This window comes from Marmota marmota, unplaced genomic scaffold (assembly GCF_001458135.2).
Source record: "Marmota marmota marmota unplaced genomic scaffold, marMar, whole genome shotgun sequence".
Lineage (NCBI taxonomy): Eukaryota > Metazoa > Chordata > Mammalia > Rodentia > Sciuridae > Marmota > Marmota marmota.
In genome coordinates this window covers 17,928,663-17,946,889 of record NW_026000068.1, presented here as the reverse complement: position 1 = coordinate 17,946,889, position 18,227 = coordinate 17,928,663, and the positions used below count along the sequence as shown (strand labels likewise).

Below are 18,227 nucleotides of genomic sequence, written 5' to 3'. Positions count from 1 at the left end.
AAAAATATCAGATTACATATAGGGGGAAACCAATATGGATCTTTGGTGATTTCTCAACCTAGACCTTCAAAGCTAAGAGATTCTGGTATGATATATACCAAGCTTTTAAAGAAAATGGATGCCAACCAAGAATTCTATATCCAGCAAAATGAAGCGTCAGATTTGAAGATGAAAAACAAACCTTATATGCTAGACAAAAATAAAAATAATTTGCAACTAGAAAGCCTGTATTACAGAATATTCTGAACAAAATACTCCATGAAGATGAAATGAAAAAAAAAAGTAGAAACCAGAAAAGGGAGGAACTACTAAAGGAATAGTCAATCAAAGGAGAAAGTAATACAAATTAAAAACTAGAAATAAACCAAAATGACTGGGAATACAAATCATATCTTAATAATAACCTTGGATGTTAATGGCCTAAACTCATCAATCAAAAGACATAGACTGGCAGACTGGATTAAAAAAAACAATACCCAGCAATATGCTGTCTCCAAGAGACTCACCTCATAGGCAAAGACATCCACTGACTTAAGACAAAAGGATGGGAAAAAGCATATGACTCACATGGATCATGTAAACAAGAAGGGGATTCTATCCTCATAACAGATAAAGTGGCCTTCAAGCCTAAGTTAATCAGAAGGGTCAACGAAGGACATTTCATACTGCTTAAGGGAATTATATATCAGCAAGATGTAACAATCATAAGTATTTATGCCCCCAAAATGAAAAACCTATATACATCAAACAAACCCTTCTCAATTTCAAGACTCAAATAGACCACAACACAATAATACTGGGTGATTTTAACACACCTCTCTCACTACTGTATAGATCCTGTAAACAAAAACTAAACAAAGAAACTATAGAACTAAATAATACAATCAATAATTTAGACTTAACAGACGTATATAAAATATTTCATCCATCAATGAATGAATGGTCTTTCTTCTCAACAGCACATGGATCCTTCTCTAAAATAGACCATATATTATGCCACAAAGCAACTCCTAGCAAACACAAAAAATTATAGATAATACGCTGTACTCTATCAGATCATAAAGGAATGAAATTAGAAATCAATGATAGAATAAAAAGTAGAAGCTACTCTAACACCTGGAGACTAAATAATACACTATTGAATGATGAATGGATAGTACAAGAAATCAGGGATAAAATTAAAAAAAATACTTAGAGGTAAATGAGAATAGGGACACAATATATCAAGATCTCTGGGACACTATTAAGGCAGTGCTAAGAGGAAAGTTCACTGCATTGAGCTCATTAATTAAAAGAATAGAAAGAGAGCTTCCAATCACTCCTGCAAGGTAGGCGGGCCTGCGACCCACCGGCAGAAGAGGAGCAGCGGCTTGCTGAGAGGCAGAGCCGCCCCCTCCCCCTGCGCCGGCAAGGTAGAGGGAACTGTGACCATCCACAGAGCAGGCCCAGCGGCCTGCTGAGGGGCAGAGCCGCCCCCCACCCCCAGCGCCTGCCAGGTAGGCGGAATGGTGACCACCGGCAGAAAAGGCCCAGTGGCCCACGGCTGAACAGAGCTTCCAATCACTCCTGCAAGGTAGGCGGGCCTGCGACCCACCAGCAGAAGAGGAGCAGCGGCTTGCTGAGAGGCAGAGCCGCCCCCTCCCCCTGCGCCGGCAAGGTAGAGGGAACTGTGACCATCCACAGAGCAGGCCCAGCGGCCTGCTGAGGGGCAGAGCCGCCCCCCACCCCCAGCGCCTGCCAGGTAGGCGGAATGGTGACCACCGGCAGAAAAGGCCCAGTGGCCCACGGCTGAACAGAGCTTCCAATCACTCCTGCAAGGTAGGCGGGCCTGCGACCCACCAGCAGAAGAGGAGCAGCGGCTTGCTGAGAGGCAGAGCCGCCCCCTCCCCCTGCGCCGGNGGAGAGAGAAGGGAAATTGCATGGAAATGGAAGGAGACCCTCAGAGTTATACAAAAGTAGATACAAGAGGAAGTGAGGGGAAAGGGAAAAATAATACAAGGGGGACAAATGAATGTCAGTAGAGGGGGCAGAGAGAGAAGAGGCGAGGGGAGGGGAGGGGAGGGGGGATAGTAGAGGATAGGAAAGGCATCAGAACACAACAGACACTAGTATGGCAATATGTAAATCAATGGATGTGTAACTGATGTGATTCTGCAATCTGTATATGGGGTAAAAATGGCAGCTCATAACCCACTTGAATCAAAGTGTGAAATATGATATATCAAGAACTATGTAATGTTTTGAACAGCCAACAATAAAAAATTAAAAAAAAATAAGTGTATCAATAGGAAAAAAAAAAAGAATAGAAAGTCAACAAATAATGACCTAAAATTATACCTCAAAGTCCTGGAAAAAGACAAACAAAAGTCCTAGAAAAAAATCAACAACCAAAAGCAGTAGAAGAGAGGTAATAATTAAAATCAGAGCTAAAATCAATGAAATTGAAACAAAGAAATTTAAAAAAATAACCAAACAAAAAGTTGGTTCTTTGAAAAAATACATTAAAATTGATAAACCCTTATCCATGTTAACAAAGAAAAGGAGATAAAAAACTCAAATTACTAAAATTTGTGATAAAAACAGAAATATCAAGATAGATACTACTGAAATAAGAAGATAATCGGAAAATTATTTAGAAAATTTATACTCCAATAAAACAGAAAATATTGAAGACACTGACAAATTTCTAGAGACATATGAACTATCTAAACGAAATCAGGAGGACATAATCAATTTAAACAGATCAACCTCAAACAATGAAATAGGGGATACCATCAAAAACCTACCAACAAAGAAAAGCCCAGGACCAGATGAATTTTCAGCCAAGTTCTACAAGAACTTCAAAGAAGAATTAACAATAGTACTTCTCAAATTTTACCATGAAATGGAAAGGAGGGAACCTTTCCAAGCTCCTTCTATGAAGCTAGTATCACCCTGATACCAAAACCAAACAAAGAAACATCAAGGAAATACAACTTCAGACCAATATCCCTGATGAACACAGATGTAAGAATTCTGGATAAAATTATGGAAAATCACATGCAGAAACATATGAAAAAGATTATGTACCATGATCAAGTGGGGTTCTTCCCAGGATGCAAGGTGGGTTGAATTTATAGAAATCAATAAACAAAATGCATCACATCAGTAGGTTCAAAGACAAGAATCATATGATCATCTTAATAGATGAAGAGAAAGCATTTGACAAAACACAGTACCCCTTTATGTTCAGAAACTAGTAAAACTAGGGATAGTAGGAACATCCCTCAACATTGTAAAGGCTATCTATGCTAAACCCAAGGGCAACATCATTCTAAATGGAGGAAAATTTAAATCATTTCCTCTAAAACCTGGAACAACAAAAGGCTGCTTTCTTTCACCAATTTTATTCAATAATTTCCTTGAAACTCTAGCCAGCGTAATTAGACAGAAGAAAGAAATTAAAGAGATACAAATAGGAAAAGAAGAACTCAAACTATCACTATTGGCAGAGGACATGATTCTATATTTAGAAGATCAAAAAAATTCCATTAGAAAACTTCTAGAACTAATAAATGAATTCAGCAAAGTAGCAGGCTATAAAATTAACACCCATAAATCACATGTGTTCCTATACATCAATGATGATTCTACTGAAAGAGAAATTAGAAAAACTACCCCGTTCACAATAGCCTCAAAAAAAAAATTGGGGGAATCAAATTTAACAAAAACCCTCTACAATAAAAACTACAGAACACTAAAGAAAGAAATTAAAGAAGACTTTTAAAGATGGAAAGATCTCCAATGCTCCTGGATAAGCAGGATTAACATTCTCAAAATGGCCATACTACCAAAAGCATTATATAGATTTAATGCAATTCCTATTAAAATTCCAATGACATTCTTCATAGAAATAGAAGCAATCATGAAATTCATTTGGAAAAATAAAAGACCCAGAATATTCAAACCAATTTTTAGCAAGAAAATTGAAGCGGGAGGCATCACAATACCAGAACTTAAACTATAGTAAACAGCAATAATAACAAAAAATGGCATGGTATTGGTACCAAAACAGATATGTAGACCAGTGGTACAGAATTGAAGACACAGAGACAAACCCACATAAATAAGTTTTCTCATACTGGACAAAGATCCCCAAAACATCCATTGGAGAAAACATAGCCTCTTTAAGAAATGGTGCTAGGAAAACTGAAAATTCATATGTAGCAAAATGAAATTAAACCCCTCTCTCTCACACTACATAAAAATCAACTCAAAGTGAATCAAGGACTTAGACACTAGAACAGAGAACCTACTCCTAATAGAGAAAAAAGGAAGCCCAAATTTCCACCATGTCTAGCTTAGGAATTGACTTCCTTAATAAGACTTTTTTTTTTCTTTAAAAGAGAGAGATAGNAAAGTGCAAGATGAAAAATCAAGAATCAATAAATGGGGGTTGGGGATATAGCTCAGTTGGTAGAGTGCTTGCCTCAAATGCACAAACCACTGGGTTCAATCCCCAGCACTTCGAAAAAAAAAAAAAGGGAATCAATGGGATAGAAACAATCAATAATGAGAAGAGAGCCTACAGAATGAAAAATATCTTTACCACATACACCTCAGATAGAGGATTAATCTCCAGGATATATAAAGGACTGAAAAAAATTAATACCAAAACAACAAATAACACAATCAAGAAATAGGCCAAGTAACTGAACAAACACCTCACAAAAGAAAAATGTAATCAAAATCAACAAATATAAGAAAAAAAATTCAATCTCTAACAATTAAAGAAATGCAAATCAAAACTGCACTGAGATTTTATCTTACTGCAGTCAGAATGGCAACCATAAATATAAGCAAAAATAAATGTTGGTAAGGCTTTGGGGGAAAAAGTACACTCATACATTGCTCTTGGGACTGCAAATTGGTGCAACCACTATGTGAAGCAGTACGAAGATTTCCTCACAAAACTTGGAATTGAACCTCTGTTTGACTCAGTCATTCCATTCCTTGATTTATACCCAAAGGACTAGAAATCAGCATAGTGACACAGCTACACCAATATTTATAGCAGCTCAATTCACAATAGTCAGGCTTTGGAACCAACCTAGGTGCCCTTCAACAGATGAATGGTTTAAGAAAATGTGGTATATAAACATAATGGAATATGACTTGGCCTTAAAGAAGAATGAAATTATGGCATTTGCTAGTAAATGGATAGAAATGGAGAATATTGTGCTGAGTGAAATAAGCCAATTCCAAAGAACCAAAGGCCAAATGTTTTCTCTGATATGTGGATGCTAATTAACACTAAGATAAGAGGGACAAATAGAAGTCCTTTGGTTATACAGAGGGGGGGGGAAGAAGGGGAGGAGGTATGGAGGTAGGAATGATAGTAGAATATATTGGAAATCATCACCCTATGTGCATATAATGATTACATGTGTAACTACATCATGTACAACCCCAAAATAAGAAGTTATATTCCATTTATGTATGATATGTCAAAATGCATTCTACTGCCATGTATAACTAATTAAAACAAATTAAAAAATTAAAAATAAAAAAATGCCAATTTCTCAAGAGTATTATGTTTATCTTTGGTGACACGTTTTTCTCATTCTTTTTAAAAATCAGATAACTTTTTATTTGCTTGAATAATCTGGCTGATTCTGCATTAAGATCAAGGGCTGTGATATTTGGCCATATGATATTTTTTAGAAATCATAATCTTAAAGTGGACTTTATGTATGAATATATATAAATACATAGGTAGTAGCAATTGTCATGAAAGTGCAGAAATACCAGTCCATACACATATGTGGACTACTCTTAAATCTAAAAGTAAATCTATTCTTAAAAGAAGAGATAAATATATCTATTCTTAAAAGAATAATAGTAGGGTCTAGGGTTATAGCTCAGCAGCAGAGTGCTTGCCTCTTACATGTGAGGCACTGGGTTTGATCCTCAGCAACACACACACACACACAAAGAATAATAGTAGATGTGAGGTCATCTTTCAATTGGTGAAAGTCTAATTGCTGTTCTCTCTATATACATGCATATAGTCCTATGATTATCTTCCTGAAAAAAATCTCTAAGTGGTGAGTTAAGTTGGTGTAGAAAGATATTTGTATCCTTTGTTTATACTCTTATTACCACTTTAAAACAAAATGATATTTTCTATTTAGATGCAACCCTGTTTCCGGGAAATCTACAGGCTATATCTTATACTTGAATTCTTTTCTAGCAGTTTTAATTAATCTTTCATTCCCTAAGAATGTATAATTGCAATTTGTGCTATGTAATTAAGTACTTCATTGGATAGCATTGTATGATATCACTGATTACTTACGTGTGTCAATCTGATCTCTTCCTCCTCACCTATGACAGTGAAAACTTCTTGATGATTCTCAACCATTTATTCATTAATTCATTCAATACAAATTTATTGAGCTCCTAAATGTGTTACATACTCTTTTAGGCACTGGGAATACAGTGGAATACATAGCAAAAATAACAAAAACTTGGATCATCACTGAATTTTAATTTTACTAAGGTGAGTCCACATGATATGTAAGTATTTTAAATACATGGGACATCAATTTCTCAGGTGGGAAAAAGAAATATAACCAAGGAAGGGGGATGGGTGTGCTTTTAGTGGATAATAACAGCTGCATCTTACTTTAAACAGCATGGTCAGGGAAGGCTTGACCCTTTAAGCAAAGGCCTGACAATGTTAGAGGAATGTGCAATGCCAATATCTTTGCAGGAGTGCTCCTGGCAGAATAAAGAGGGACAAGGCCACTGGGATACTATCATGGAGCTCTGTGTAGCATCAGATTCCTCAGGGATATCATATTTCATGTGACTAGGGAATTTTTTTTTCTGGTGGTCTTTTTAACAAAACAGTTTCTAATTTACCTAGACTATCAAGCCAGTTTTTCCTAACTTCTGTTGATGCTGTCTGAGCTTGGTTATAGTGATATGGAACCATCCTTAACCACATGGAATATATTACATCCTTTTTATATTCATGTCCTTACATTAAAAATATCTTTACACACACCTGCTTATTTAATAATCTATAATCACTTGTTCAATGTCTAAGTCACTTACTAGAACATAAGCTTCCTGAGGGCAGCGACCTGTTTTGTTCATGCCTAGCCCTTGGCACCAAGCATACTGACTGAAATACCCTCAGCACTACTTGCTCAAGTGCACACAAGCACAAAGTTTAACTGGCAAAGTTAACGCTGAACAGGTCATGTTTCATATCTTCATAATGCCTAGATATAACCCCTGTGACTGATCATTGCTTTATTCTCATAAAAAGGAGAGCTGAAATCATTTGGAGATAAATGATAAATTAATAAAGTTGCAGAAGGCTTTCTGAAGACGAAACTTCCCTTCCATGAATACAGTAAATATCATTAACATGAATATCAACATGAGCATCATTATCATCAAAAACACCAGGTATACAAGTTTGGTCAAATATACAACAAATACTATTAAGCCCTGGTTATTTACTGGGAACATCTCTGTTTGTGCTACATCTTGTAAAACAAAAGAGAAAAGTCCCTCCCACCACATGATGAAGTTTACAGTGGGGGTCAGAAGGTGATAGACAATTAGCATAGTAAATGAGTCAATTATACAATATTGTGAGGAGATTAAAGATAGGGGAAAGTGTGGAGCCCAGTAAGAGAAATTGAGAGTATGAATTCATGTAGGGTAGAAAGTAGGCTTTGTTAAGTAGGTAATATTTGAAAACTGTTAGAAATATTCTGAGAATGAGGGGAGGAAGTAATGAAGTGGCAGAAGAATATTCTCAATGAGACATCACATGTCTGAATTCAGAGAGAAAAGGCCTGAGTAATTCAGACACATTGGTAAAACAAGAGAGAGGCTCTCTGTCTTTGCATTATAATTTAAAATTTAATTTTTCAAAAAAAATTAACTTATAGTTTTAACAAAATCAAAGAAAAAGTTATTTTATGTCATTTACAACAAAAAAAAAACCCACATTTTCAATAAAATCCAGATATTTGGAGATGAGAATCTTACCATTTTTACTGATGTCGAGTTCTTTAAGATTAACTAAACTAGCAATTGAGGTTGGCAGACTTGAAAGGTCATTATCAGGAATACTTAGTTTTCGTAGAGCTTGACAGTTGAACAATTGCTGAAATAGAAAATAATCATTTATTAGATCACAATTTGGTCAAGTCCATCATACATAAACTTAGTAACAAAATTCAAGGCACAATTTTTATCAATGCAGTAGTAAAAAAGCCAGCTATAAAAACTTGACTTTCTCTCATACCCGTGTTCTTGTTTTCACAGTGGTTTCACGTTCTGTGTCCGTGTTCATGCCTCATTATTTTCTGCTATCCAGATGCAAAACCCCAAGTATTCCATTCTTTTCCCTTCTGTTTGCCCTTTACATTCAATTTGCTGCTGAATCCTACTTATTTCTTTTCTTTGGAAATAACTTCTGGCATCTATTTCTATTCCTGCAGCTACGAGGATTACCTCAATTCTCTTTTTGTGCAATCATGTTACATTTCATAAAGCATTACTTCCATTTCATCAGGTTGAACAGTTATTTATATGTCTTTGGTATCCCCCTACACTGCTTCATAAATACCTAGTGAATGAAACATTTAACTTCTGATATTCGGTGAAAAAAAAATCACTGGTGGTTAGTTCATTTTTTGTATCAGACCAAAGTAGTAGGTGGGGAAGAGCCAGGTGCTAAAGAAATGGTTTTCAAATTCAGCATGCTATAATCACTAGTGGATGGAAGTGCTTGTTTAAAATGTGGATTCTCAGGCTCTACTCAAATAGGTACTAATACAGCAGGTCTGGGAAGGAGGTAGAAAAATGTTGGCAATTTTATCAAATATACTGGTGATCTGAATATTTTAATGTAGGTATTTCTGGTACTATATTTTTGAAAATAATAAATTCAGTTTTTTAGCTTTGTCCAACTCATCTTGATGACTACAAGATATGAACATCTGGGACAGAATTTTTATTCATTTCTGGAAGAATTATCTTAAGGAGATCTTTTTTGTTCGACACTTCTGTTTTGCTGCGTTTTCACAGATGACGTCTTTGGTATCCATGACTATACAATTGGCCCACAGTATATTTAACTACCACTTGCTCCTACAAGTAATTCATTATTTATGGGGAAAAATAATGTAGCACATGGTTGCTATTTTTTAACTCATTAGTTTTTTAAAAAGTAGATTGTACTTGTTACATAAGATGAAATATGAAGTTTCTTACTTTGGGTTAGTCATTTTTGGCTCTTTACAGAGATTATCTGCAACATTTTATGTAATGTTAGAATTAATTTTCAATATCTTGTAAAGAAAGAAATGTTGTTGATTCTTTTTATAAAATCTCAAAAAGAAAATTTTAATGGGTACTTTGATGGACAGTTTCCACTAAATACTAATTTTCCTTCTAAAGAAACAGGAAAAGAGACGTCTACATACATAGTAAAAGTTAATTCAAATTTATTTACAGTCTTTACCATTTTGTTAGAACTGTTACATCTTCACCTACCTGCAATATGGTTAGTTATATATTCATGCACTTAAAAAATTAATTACCTCATCACTGATTTAGTGAGATGTACTAACCATTCTTTAGTCTGAGTATGCTAACCATTTTAAGCAATGTTTAGTCTTTTCTTTAGTTTAATGATTTCCAAAACATAGCTTGTTTTTAAAATTGTTCCATTATCACAACTAAATTCTCAAATGCTCTTAAGGATTAGCAGAAGTCCCAGGGATCTTCAATTTTAAATGACGAGTCACATCAGGAACAAAAGATGTGGAAATTCCTGAACATGTTATAACAGAAAGAATCCAAGACCTATTTGGTATAGAAGTTAAAGAGGATCACATCTGGCATCTAATCAGTATGTTTTCAGTCTTTGCTTATCTGTTTATTACCTGGGCAATCCTGTGCAAGTTACATAACATTTCTGAAACCACCATTTTCCTTGCCTATACAATGGGAATAATAAATTACTTAACATGAAGAGTTATTGAGAAGATTAAATGAATTAATATATTTTAATAAATTCTAAGTCCTGCATTTCCCCATCCTAACATCTCTGATATTTGGAATGCTTTTTATGATTAAAAGTAAGTTATTTTTAAGGAGTACCTTTTTCATTCTTTATATTACTATAAAAATGATGCATCCTATAATCAATAGACTTAGATATGATGAAATGTAAAATGTAATACTGTGGTTGGCCCATAGTAAAACTTGATAATTGTTAGAAATTAATGACATTTATATCCACAGATACAGTGGGACACCTTTATAGTAATCTACTTCTACTTCTTACTTGATAAGGAAGTTTTTGAGGCAGGAGGGTCATGCCTGATTCATCTTGGTATACACCTATTTCCCTTCTGTATACCAAGATGACTAGCCCAGTTTCTTATACAAAGTATGTGCTGAATAAATGTTTTTGAGAGTATGCACAGATAACTGAAGGGAAAATGAGAAAAGTGCTAAATTCTAGCTGACACAGTTTCCTTGGATGGGAAGCTTCAGAAAGGTAAACAATCTCAGCAGAGTCCACGTTTCATAAAGCTTCTTAATATGAGTGAAATTCTTAATATGAGTCATGGTGTCAACAAACTGGTAAAGAAATTAAGATGGTAATTTAATGGCTTTTTCAATATTCAAGCTTTGAATGCAAATGAAGAATGATTCTGAAATAGCTGCAATTCTTCAGTATAGTAGAATATAACAAATATAATTAATAGCTAATTGAACAACTAATGATTATGGTTTTCCTTTGCTAGTGATATCTCACAAAATAAAAGTATTTTGAGTCTTAAAACATTTAAATGTTAACGTGCTCTTTCTCTTCGACTAAAGGAAACAATTTAATCGAAGAAATTAGTTTGAGAAGCTATCAGTTTAAATTGCTGATTCTGAGTTACACATTTAGACCTGAGGCACAAACAGATTTGTGTGTGTGTGTGTGTGTGTGTGTGTGTGTTTATGTGTGTGATAACCAAGACAAAAGAGAAAATCCCCAAACTTGAAAACAAAAATATTGGGGTGCTGAAAATGTATATTCTAAAAGGTATTATTTCATTCATTCATTCACTCATTTATTTATTCATTCATTGATTCATAAAAAAAACCATTTAGAAATTAGGCAAAGTGCAAGGAACAAAAGTAATTAAGACTAAACAGCTGAGTCCAGGTTCTTTCTGCTTTCACATTTAGACATAAATCTAAATACACTGTGAAAAACTACATTGGAATAAATGGAATCACACAGGTAGGATATCAGCACAATTTGCGTAATGATGGTGCTTGAGCTGACTTTCGGAAGTATTCCCAGAAAAGCAATAAAAAACAGAGATCTCCCAAGTCAATATTAAGTTAGCCAGGTGAAGGATAAAGAGGAGACAATTTTACACTTGGTGTATCTGAAGACAATCCCAATTCAAAGAATATGTAACACAAACTTGTTTCAGATATTTACTAAATAGCATGAGGAGACTTAGATCTTGGGATGAATGCGCGCTAGCCTACAACATCTACATGCATTTAAAATATATTTACTGAATATCTGTTATATATCAGTATGCCTCCTCATGCCATATAGAAACAAACATAAATCTCCTCTGAAGGTATGAATTTTCAATTTAAGCCTTTATTTCCCAAAGTTCCAATAAACATAGGATCATTAAAAAATTGTTAAATGTATAATGAAATAATTGCATTGAGTGAGATGTTACAGGAAAACAAAGAATCAGGCCTATAAACAAAACAGATATTAAAATTACAGAGCATAAAATGAAAAATTCAGTGTTCTATAGCACAATAGGTAATTATAGTCAATTAGTGACATATTTCAAAATAAGTAGAAAAGAAGAATTCAAAGCTTCCCAACACATAAAAATGATAAATGTTAAAGGAGATGAAAATGCTAATTACCCTGATTTGATCATTATATATTCTAATTGAATAATCTTACAATACCCCATACATATGTACAAATATTATGTGTCAATTAAAAAAATAAATTTAGAAAAATTTTAAAAACTTAGAGCTGATTTTTCAACACCAATTAAAGCAGAAATTCATTAGATGCTATCCCTAAATTACCGAGAGTAAAGAATCTTATATTTACAGGTATCTTTTTTTTAATAAAAAGAGCAAAAATCAACATTTCAGAAAGACAAACTGAGTTTACCACCATGAGACTTGTACTACAGCTGCCAAAAGATGCCTTTTATTGAGAAGGAAATGATCCCAAATGAGAGGTCTGACAGAAGAAATGTCAATAAAATTTAAAAACACGAAAAAAGGAAAATGTGTGGTTAAATCTAAACAAATGCTAGCTATATAAGACAACAATAAAATAGCTAATTATTGGATTAAAAAAATCAATGTAGAACTAAAATTCTGAAAAACAAATGTACATTTATCAGGAGAAAGATAATTAGATTAAAAACATTTCTCTGATTTTTCCCATTTTGGGAGAGGAGGGTATGTATTCACTCAAATATTCGAGTCAAGTTAAAGAAGTGTGTTTAAGCCTGCACAGTGGTGCATGCCTGTAATCCCAAAGGCTCTGAAAGTGAGCAGGAGGATTGAGAGTTCAAAGCTCGCCTCAGCATTAAGCAACTCAGTGAGACCCTATCTCTAAATAAAATACTAAAAATAGAGCTGGGACATGGCTCTTGGCCAAGTGCCCCTGAGTTCAATCCCTAGTACCAAAACAAAACAAAACAACAACAACAGAGTATTTTAAAATTTGTAGAATGACAACTAAAAAAAATAGAAATAAAGTTATGATTTCCTTATTAGAAGAGATAAGGAGAAAAAAGATCTTTAAATAAATATAATAGAAAAATATAAGACTTAGAATGAGATGGATAAAAATGAAAAATAATAATGAGATAAATTAATACAAATATATCAATAATTTCCATCAATAAGTATGGGTTAATCTCTCCAGTTAATTAATAGGATTTCAGCAAAGTGGATTAAAACTAAAAATAATCAAGCTATATGCTATTTTCAGTGGTACATTAAAACTTAATGAGATTATTCTAATAGACTCATATAGAACAGTGACTCAGCTGCTATAGAATACTTTTTTAAAAATGGAAAATTTGCAGTTGACTGTGTACTAGATGTAAAGAAGTCTCAATAAACTTCACAGGCTTAATATCAAAAAGAACACATATTGGGGGCTGAGGCTGTGGCTCAGTGGTAGAGGGCTTGCCTAGCATGTGTGAGGCCCTGGTTTCGATTCTCAGTACCACATATAAACATATAAATAAATAAAGGTCCCTCAAAAACGAATAAAACTATTTTAAAAAAAAGAACATATATTGGTAAAAATGCAACTGAATCATATATTTTTTATGCAGAAGACAACTTTTAAACATTTAAGATATCGACAAATATTTAAAAACTAAAATTTAACAATTCATACACCAAAGAAGAAATGACAAAGAAAATTACAAAGTACAAATAAATAGCGAATATTAATATTAAAAATGACAGAATATAGGAAGAATAACTGATGACAAATTTGCAGCCTTCAATACTTACATTAGAAAAGATAAGAAGCTGAAAATGAATGAAGTAAGCATTCAGCTGAAGAAGGCAGAAAATAGGCAACAGAATAAAGCTAAAGAATTAGAAAGGAGGAGGTCATAAAGAAAAGAGCCCATCGTAACAGTTTGTGAAGAGGAGGGGCAGGGGGACTGAAACAGCTGCAGAAATACGGAAGAAAGCCAAGGACATTCCTGGTCCAAGGACAGGAATTAAGTCCTTTTGGGTCATTGTTTATATCTTATGATTGTTTTGTCCTTTTTACATTTTTCTAGTGAAATGTGCTTACACAAGAGTGCATATAACAAGAATGTTCTTTTAAAATCCTGGTAATAAAGACTCCTATTTATCCATTCATATGATTCTCCTATTAATACTTCTCTGTCTCCTTTTTGTCATCCCATGGAGAGGCAACCCAATTTTGAATATTTTGAATTTTATTTTACATATCCCCTTACTTTTCTCCATACTTTTATCAGAGGTCTGGTAATCCCCAAAATATAGACTTCCTAGATTTGTTTAGATTTATATTTGTATGGATGGGATAATCATGTATGCTCTCTTCTACAACTTTTCTTTTTAATTCAATTGTATGTGATTAACATTATTCCACATTGATGTAAATAACATTCATTCACTTTTTACTACTTTATTCATCTTATAACACAACTTCTTTACATACTGTAGTGTTCACAGGTATTTTGGGGGGTTGTTTCCAGTTTTTTCTCTGACCTGCTGCCTGGAATAGTTTTACATACAGTTGCTAGTGCACACATCCAAAAGCTTCCCTGAGTAGTTAGATACATGTTCAAATTCATCAAGTAATGGAAATTGTTTTCTCAAGTGGCCATAATTGTTTAAATTTTCACCCGTAAGGATGAGAATTCAATCTCTCCATACCATTTTTAAAATTTGGTATTTAAATATTATTTCAATTTTTTTCTAATCTCTCTGTGGTGCGTAAAATGTAACACATTTTGCCTAATTACTAATAAAGTTGATCACCCTTCCTTGTTTCATTAATTTGAAAGAGTTCATCACATATTCTGGATACTAATTCTTTGACAGTTCTTTCAATATATGGCTAGTTTTTCAATTTTTTTAATGGTATCTTTTGATGGTGACTTTTATGATAGTCAATTTCACCTTTCAGTTTTAGTTTGCTCAGATATCCAACTTCTTTTCTTCTAAAAGCTTCATTGCTTTAATTTGACCCATCTGGAATTCATTTTTGTGAATGATTTGAAGTAATCCATTCTTTTCCCCCTTATAGATGACCAGTTGTTCCAGCATCCTTTTAAAACAATCCATCATTTTCCCACTGATTTGCAAAGCAAGTTTTTTGTATGTCTGATTTCCACATAAATATGGGTCAGTTTCTGGATCTTCTATTTCTAGTCCACTGGTCTGTTCGTCTATTCTCTCCTAATCTAGCTGGGTCACCAGAATGCTGTGACTGTGGCCTGTGTTTGTGCTGGAAAAGAATAGGGAAGAAATATGAGAAAATGTTCAAGAAGGAAGAGTTCAACCAGCTTCTGAGAGAGGGGTAGTTCCCTGAGCAGAAAGCAGGAAGGGGAGGAGGGGAAGTTGCTGGAGGAGGAAAAGCACAGAGACCTTTCTATTAGAAATGACAAAAACATGCAAGTAGCTATGTTCTAAACTTGTGATGAGAATGAAAAGATGTTATTCAGAATGTGAAAAGTGACAATCGACCAGGTTTATCCTGAAGGAAATATTTGGTGGTCATTTAAAATAATTTTTTTAGTAAATCTTACAAATACTCTCTCCAGAAAAATGTGTATGAGGACACACACACATGTGTACACACAAAAAAAACACACAAATATACACATTTGCATGTAATTCTAGGGAGATTGTAAATCACCTCAATGCAACCCAGACTTGGGGATCTGTGGACTAGGTTAACAATTCTTGAGATCAGAGGTCACGACATAAACTTCTAGAAAAGAAAATGTAATTAGGTCCATTCTCTGCTCATAATTATTCAACAGCTCTCTGTTCTCTTCAGAAAAAAAAAATCCTTAGTTTGGCTTTCAAGGCCCTTTACCTTTCCAGTTTCTTCATTGCATTTTTTCTTGCAACTGTTCCTCAAACATCCTCCCCAACACCCCGCCATCCTGCAAGACCACATCTGTAAGGTTTCCACACCTGCTCTGCTCTGCTGTGCCTTTGCCAGTGTCAGGTCTCCAGCTCTGGCTCTTTTCCTCCCCATCTTATCCCACACTCTGTCCACCTCTTCTCCAAGCTTAGACCTTCAACATCTTGTACCTTCTTAGTAAATAGATGCTCTTCCATGGATGTTGCTGTGCAGGGGAATGCCATAATAGCAAGGTAGCAACAATTTCTTGAATGCCATAATAGCAAGGTAGCAACAATTTCTTAAGTGGGTTATGAGCTCCCATTTTTACCCAAATAGGGCAGGTCACTAAACTACACTGTACAATATTCCATCTGTAATTCTTACAACATTTCGAAGAAAGCATTATTATTCCTATTTTGAAAACTCAGCATTTATAAGGTCATAGAGCCAGCAAGGGCCAGAGCCAACATTTAAATTCAAATCTGTCTGGGTACAAAGCCACTTCCGTATTTTCACATTTCTTCAGTATCAGATCTGTTTTTTGGTAAAGAAAAGAGATAAGTGATAACAGTTGGGAGGAGACAGTGGCCAAGACAGGGAGAAGCAGCAAGCCATCATAGCATCTTAGGAGGGTTAGGGAAGAAGATTCCAAGTCAGTGACTACTGAAGCTAGGACTTAAAAAGAGAGTAAACGTGAGTATATGTTAGAGCACTTTGCTAAACCCACAAGGCTATACAAATGCAAACTACTATAATTTTGTTTAGCATTTTATTATTATCTTTACACTCAGGCTTGGGAAATTAAGGACACTATAAATGTCATGAATATGAGTGGCTCTATGGTAAAGTGCAGTTCCGGGGGTGATGGTGAATAAACTGTTTATTTTTCAATTCCAAGTACAAACATACAATTTATTTGTAAACTTTTATCATCATTATCATCATCATTATCATTCTGTGGTGCTGGGAATGAAATCTAGGGCCTCCAGCATGCTAGGCAAGCTCTGAACCCCTGAGCTACATCATCAGCCCTGTCTGTGAATTTTCAAAAGATAAAATCTTTTCCTGAAATGTTTCACATAAAATCATAAATATTCAATAATTGTTGATGCCATATGTTGGCTCATGTGGATTTTACCAGGGAAAAGGACTAATTGTCTAATGAGTTGGCATCACTGAATGGCTGGTTTTCTGAGCAGTTCTCTTTTAAAATGTTCAGGCGATAGCATTTCCAAGTTCATGGAAAGCTATCTCAAAGAAAAAGATTTTTTTGTGCACATTACAATAAAATGCTTTAAAATTCTTTAGTTAACAAATCTTAATAGCTCTCTTTAAAAAAAGAGCCAACTCTTAGAAATATTGAAGTAAAAAATGGTTTTATACATGTACTTGTTGAAATTGTGAACTTCTAATTTCTTTATTTTCTTCTTTCTTTTTTTTAAAGCATTTCTCATTGTCTTAGAAGGAAAAGACTATATCTGATTTATTGGAATAACAGCTATTGGATTGAAAATATAGCGTATAATGTATTGCCATCTTTCTTTTTTTTTATTAAATTTTTTATTGTTGGCTGTTCAAAACATTACATAATTCTTGATATATCATATTTCACACTTTGATTCAAGTGGGTTATGAGCTCCCATTTTTACCCAAATACAGATTGCAGAATCACATCAGTTACACATCCATTGATTTACATATTGCCATACTAGTGTCTGTTGTGTTCTGCTGCCTTTCCTATCCTCTACTATCCCCCCTCCCCTCCCCTCCCCTCGCCTCTTCTCTCTCTGCCCCCTCTACTGACATTCATTTGTCCCCCTTGTATTATTTTTCCCTTTCCCCTCACTTCCTCTTGTATCTACTTTTGTATAACTCTGAGGGTCTCCTTCTATTTCCATGCAATTTCCCTTCTCTTTCCCTTTCCCTCCCATCTCTCATCCCTATTTAATGTTAATCTTCTTCTCATGCTCTTCGACCCTACTCTGTTCTTAGTTACTCTCCTTATGTCAAAGAAGACATTTGGCATTTGTTTTTTAGGGATTGGCTAGCTTCACTTAGCATAATCTGCTCTAATGCCATCCATTTCCCTGTAAATTCTATGATTTTGCCATTTTTTAATGCAGAGTAATACTCCATTGTGTATAAATGCCACATTTTTTTAATCCATTCATCTATTGAAGGGCATCTAGGTTGGTTCCACAGTCTTGCTATTGGGAATTGTGCTGCTATGAACATCGATGTAGCAGTGTCCCTGTAGCATGCTCTTTTTAGGTCTTTAGAGAATAGACCGAGAGGGAATAGCTGGGTCAAATGGTGGCTCCATTCCCAGCTTTCCAAGAAATCTCCATACTGCTTTCCAAATTGGCTGCACCAATTTGCAGTCCCACCAGCAATGTACAAGTGTACCCTTTTCCCCACATCCTCGCCAGCACTTGTTGTTGTTTGACTTCATAATGGCTGCCAATCTTACTGGAGTGAGATGGTATCTTAGGGTGGTTTTGATTTGCATTTCTCTGAC

General features: G+C 34.6%; 1 protein-coding gene across 10 annotated transcripts in view; it reads right to left on the bottom strand.

The window, feature by feature from the left end:
* Nucleotides 1–18,227, bottom strand: part of Lrrc7 (leucine rich repeat containing 7) — a 432,103-nt gene that overhangs the window by 281,640 nt on the left and 132,236 nt on the right. For all 10 annotated transcript variants that reach the window (XM_048814043.1, XM_048814046.1, XM_048814045.1 and 7 more), the window contains one exon: nucleotides 8,053–8,170. In XM_048814043.1, the coding sequence (XP_048670000.1) occupies nucleotides 8,053–8,170 (118 nt within the window). The remainder of the gene's footprint in view (nucleotides 1–8,052; nucleotides 8,171–18,227) is intronic.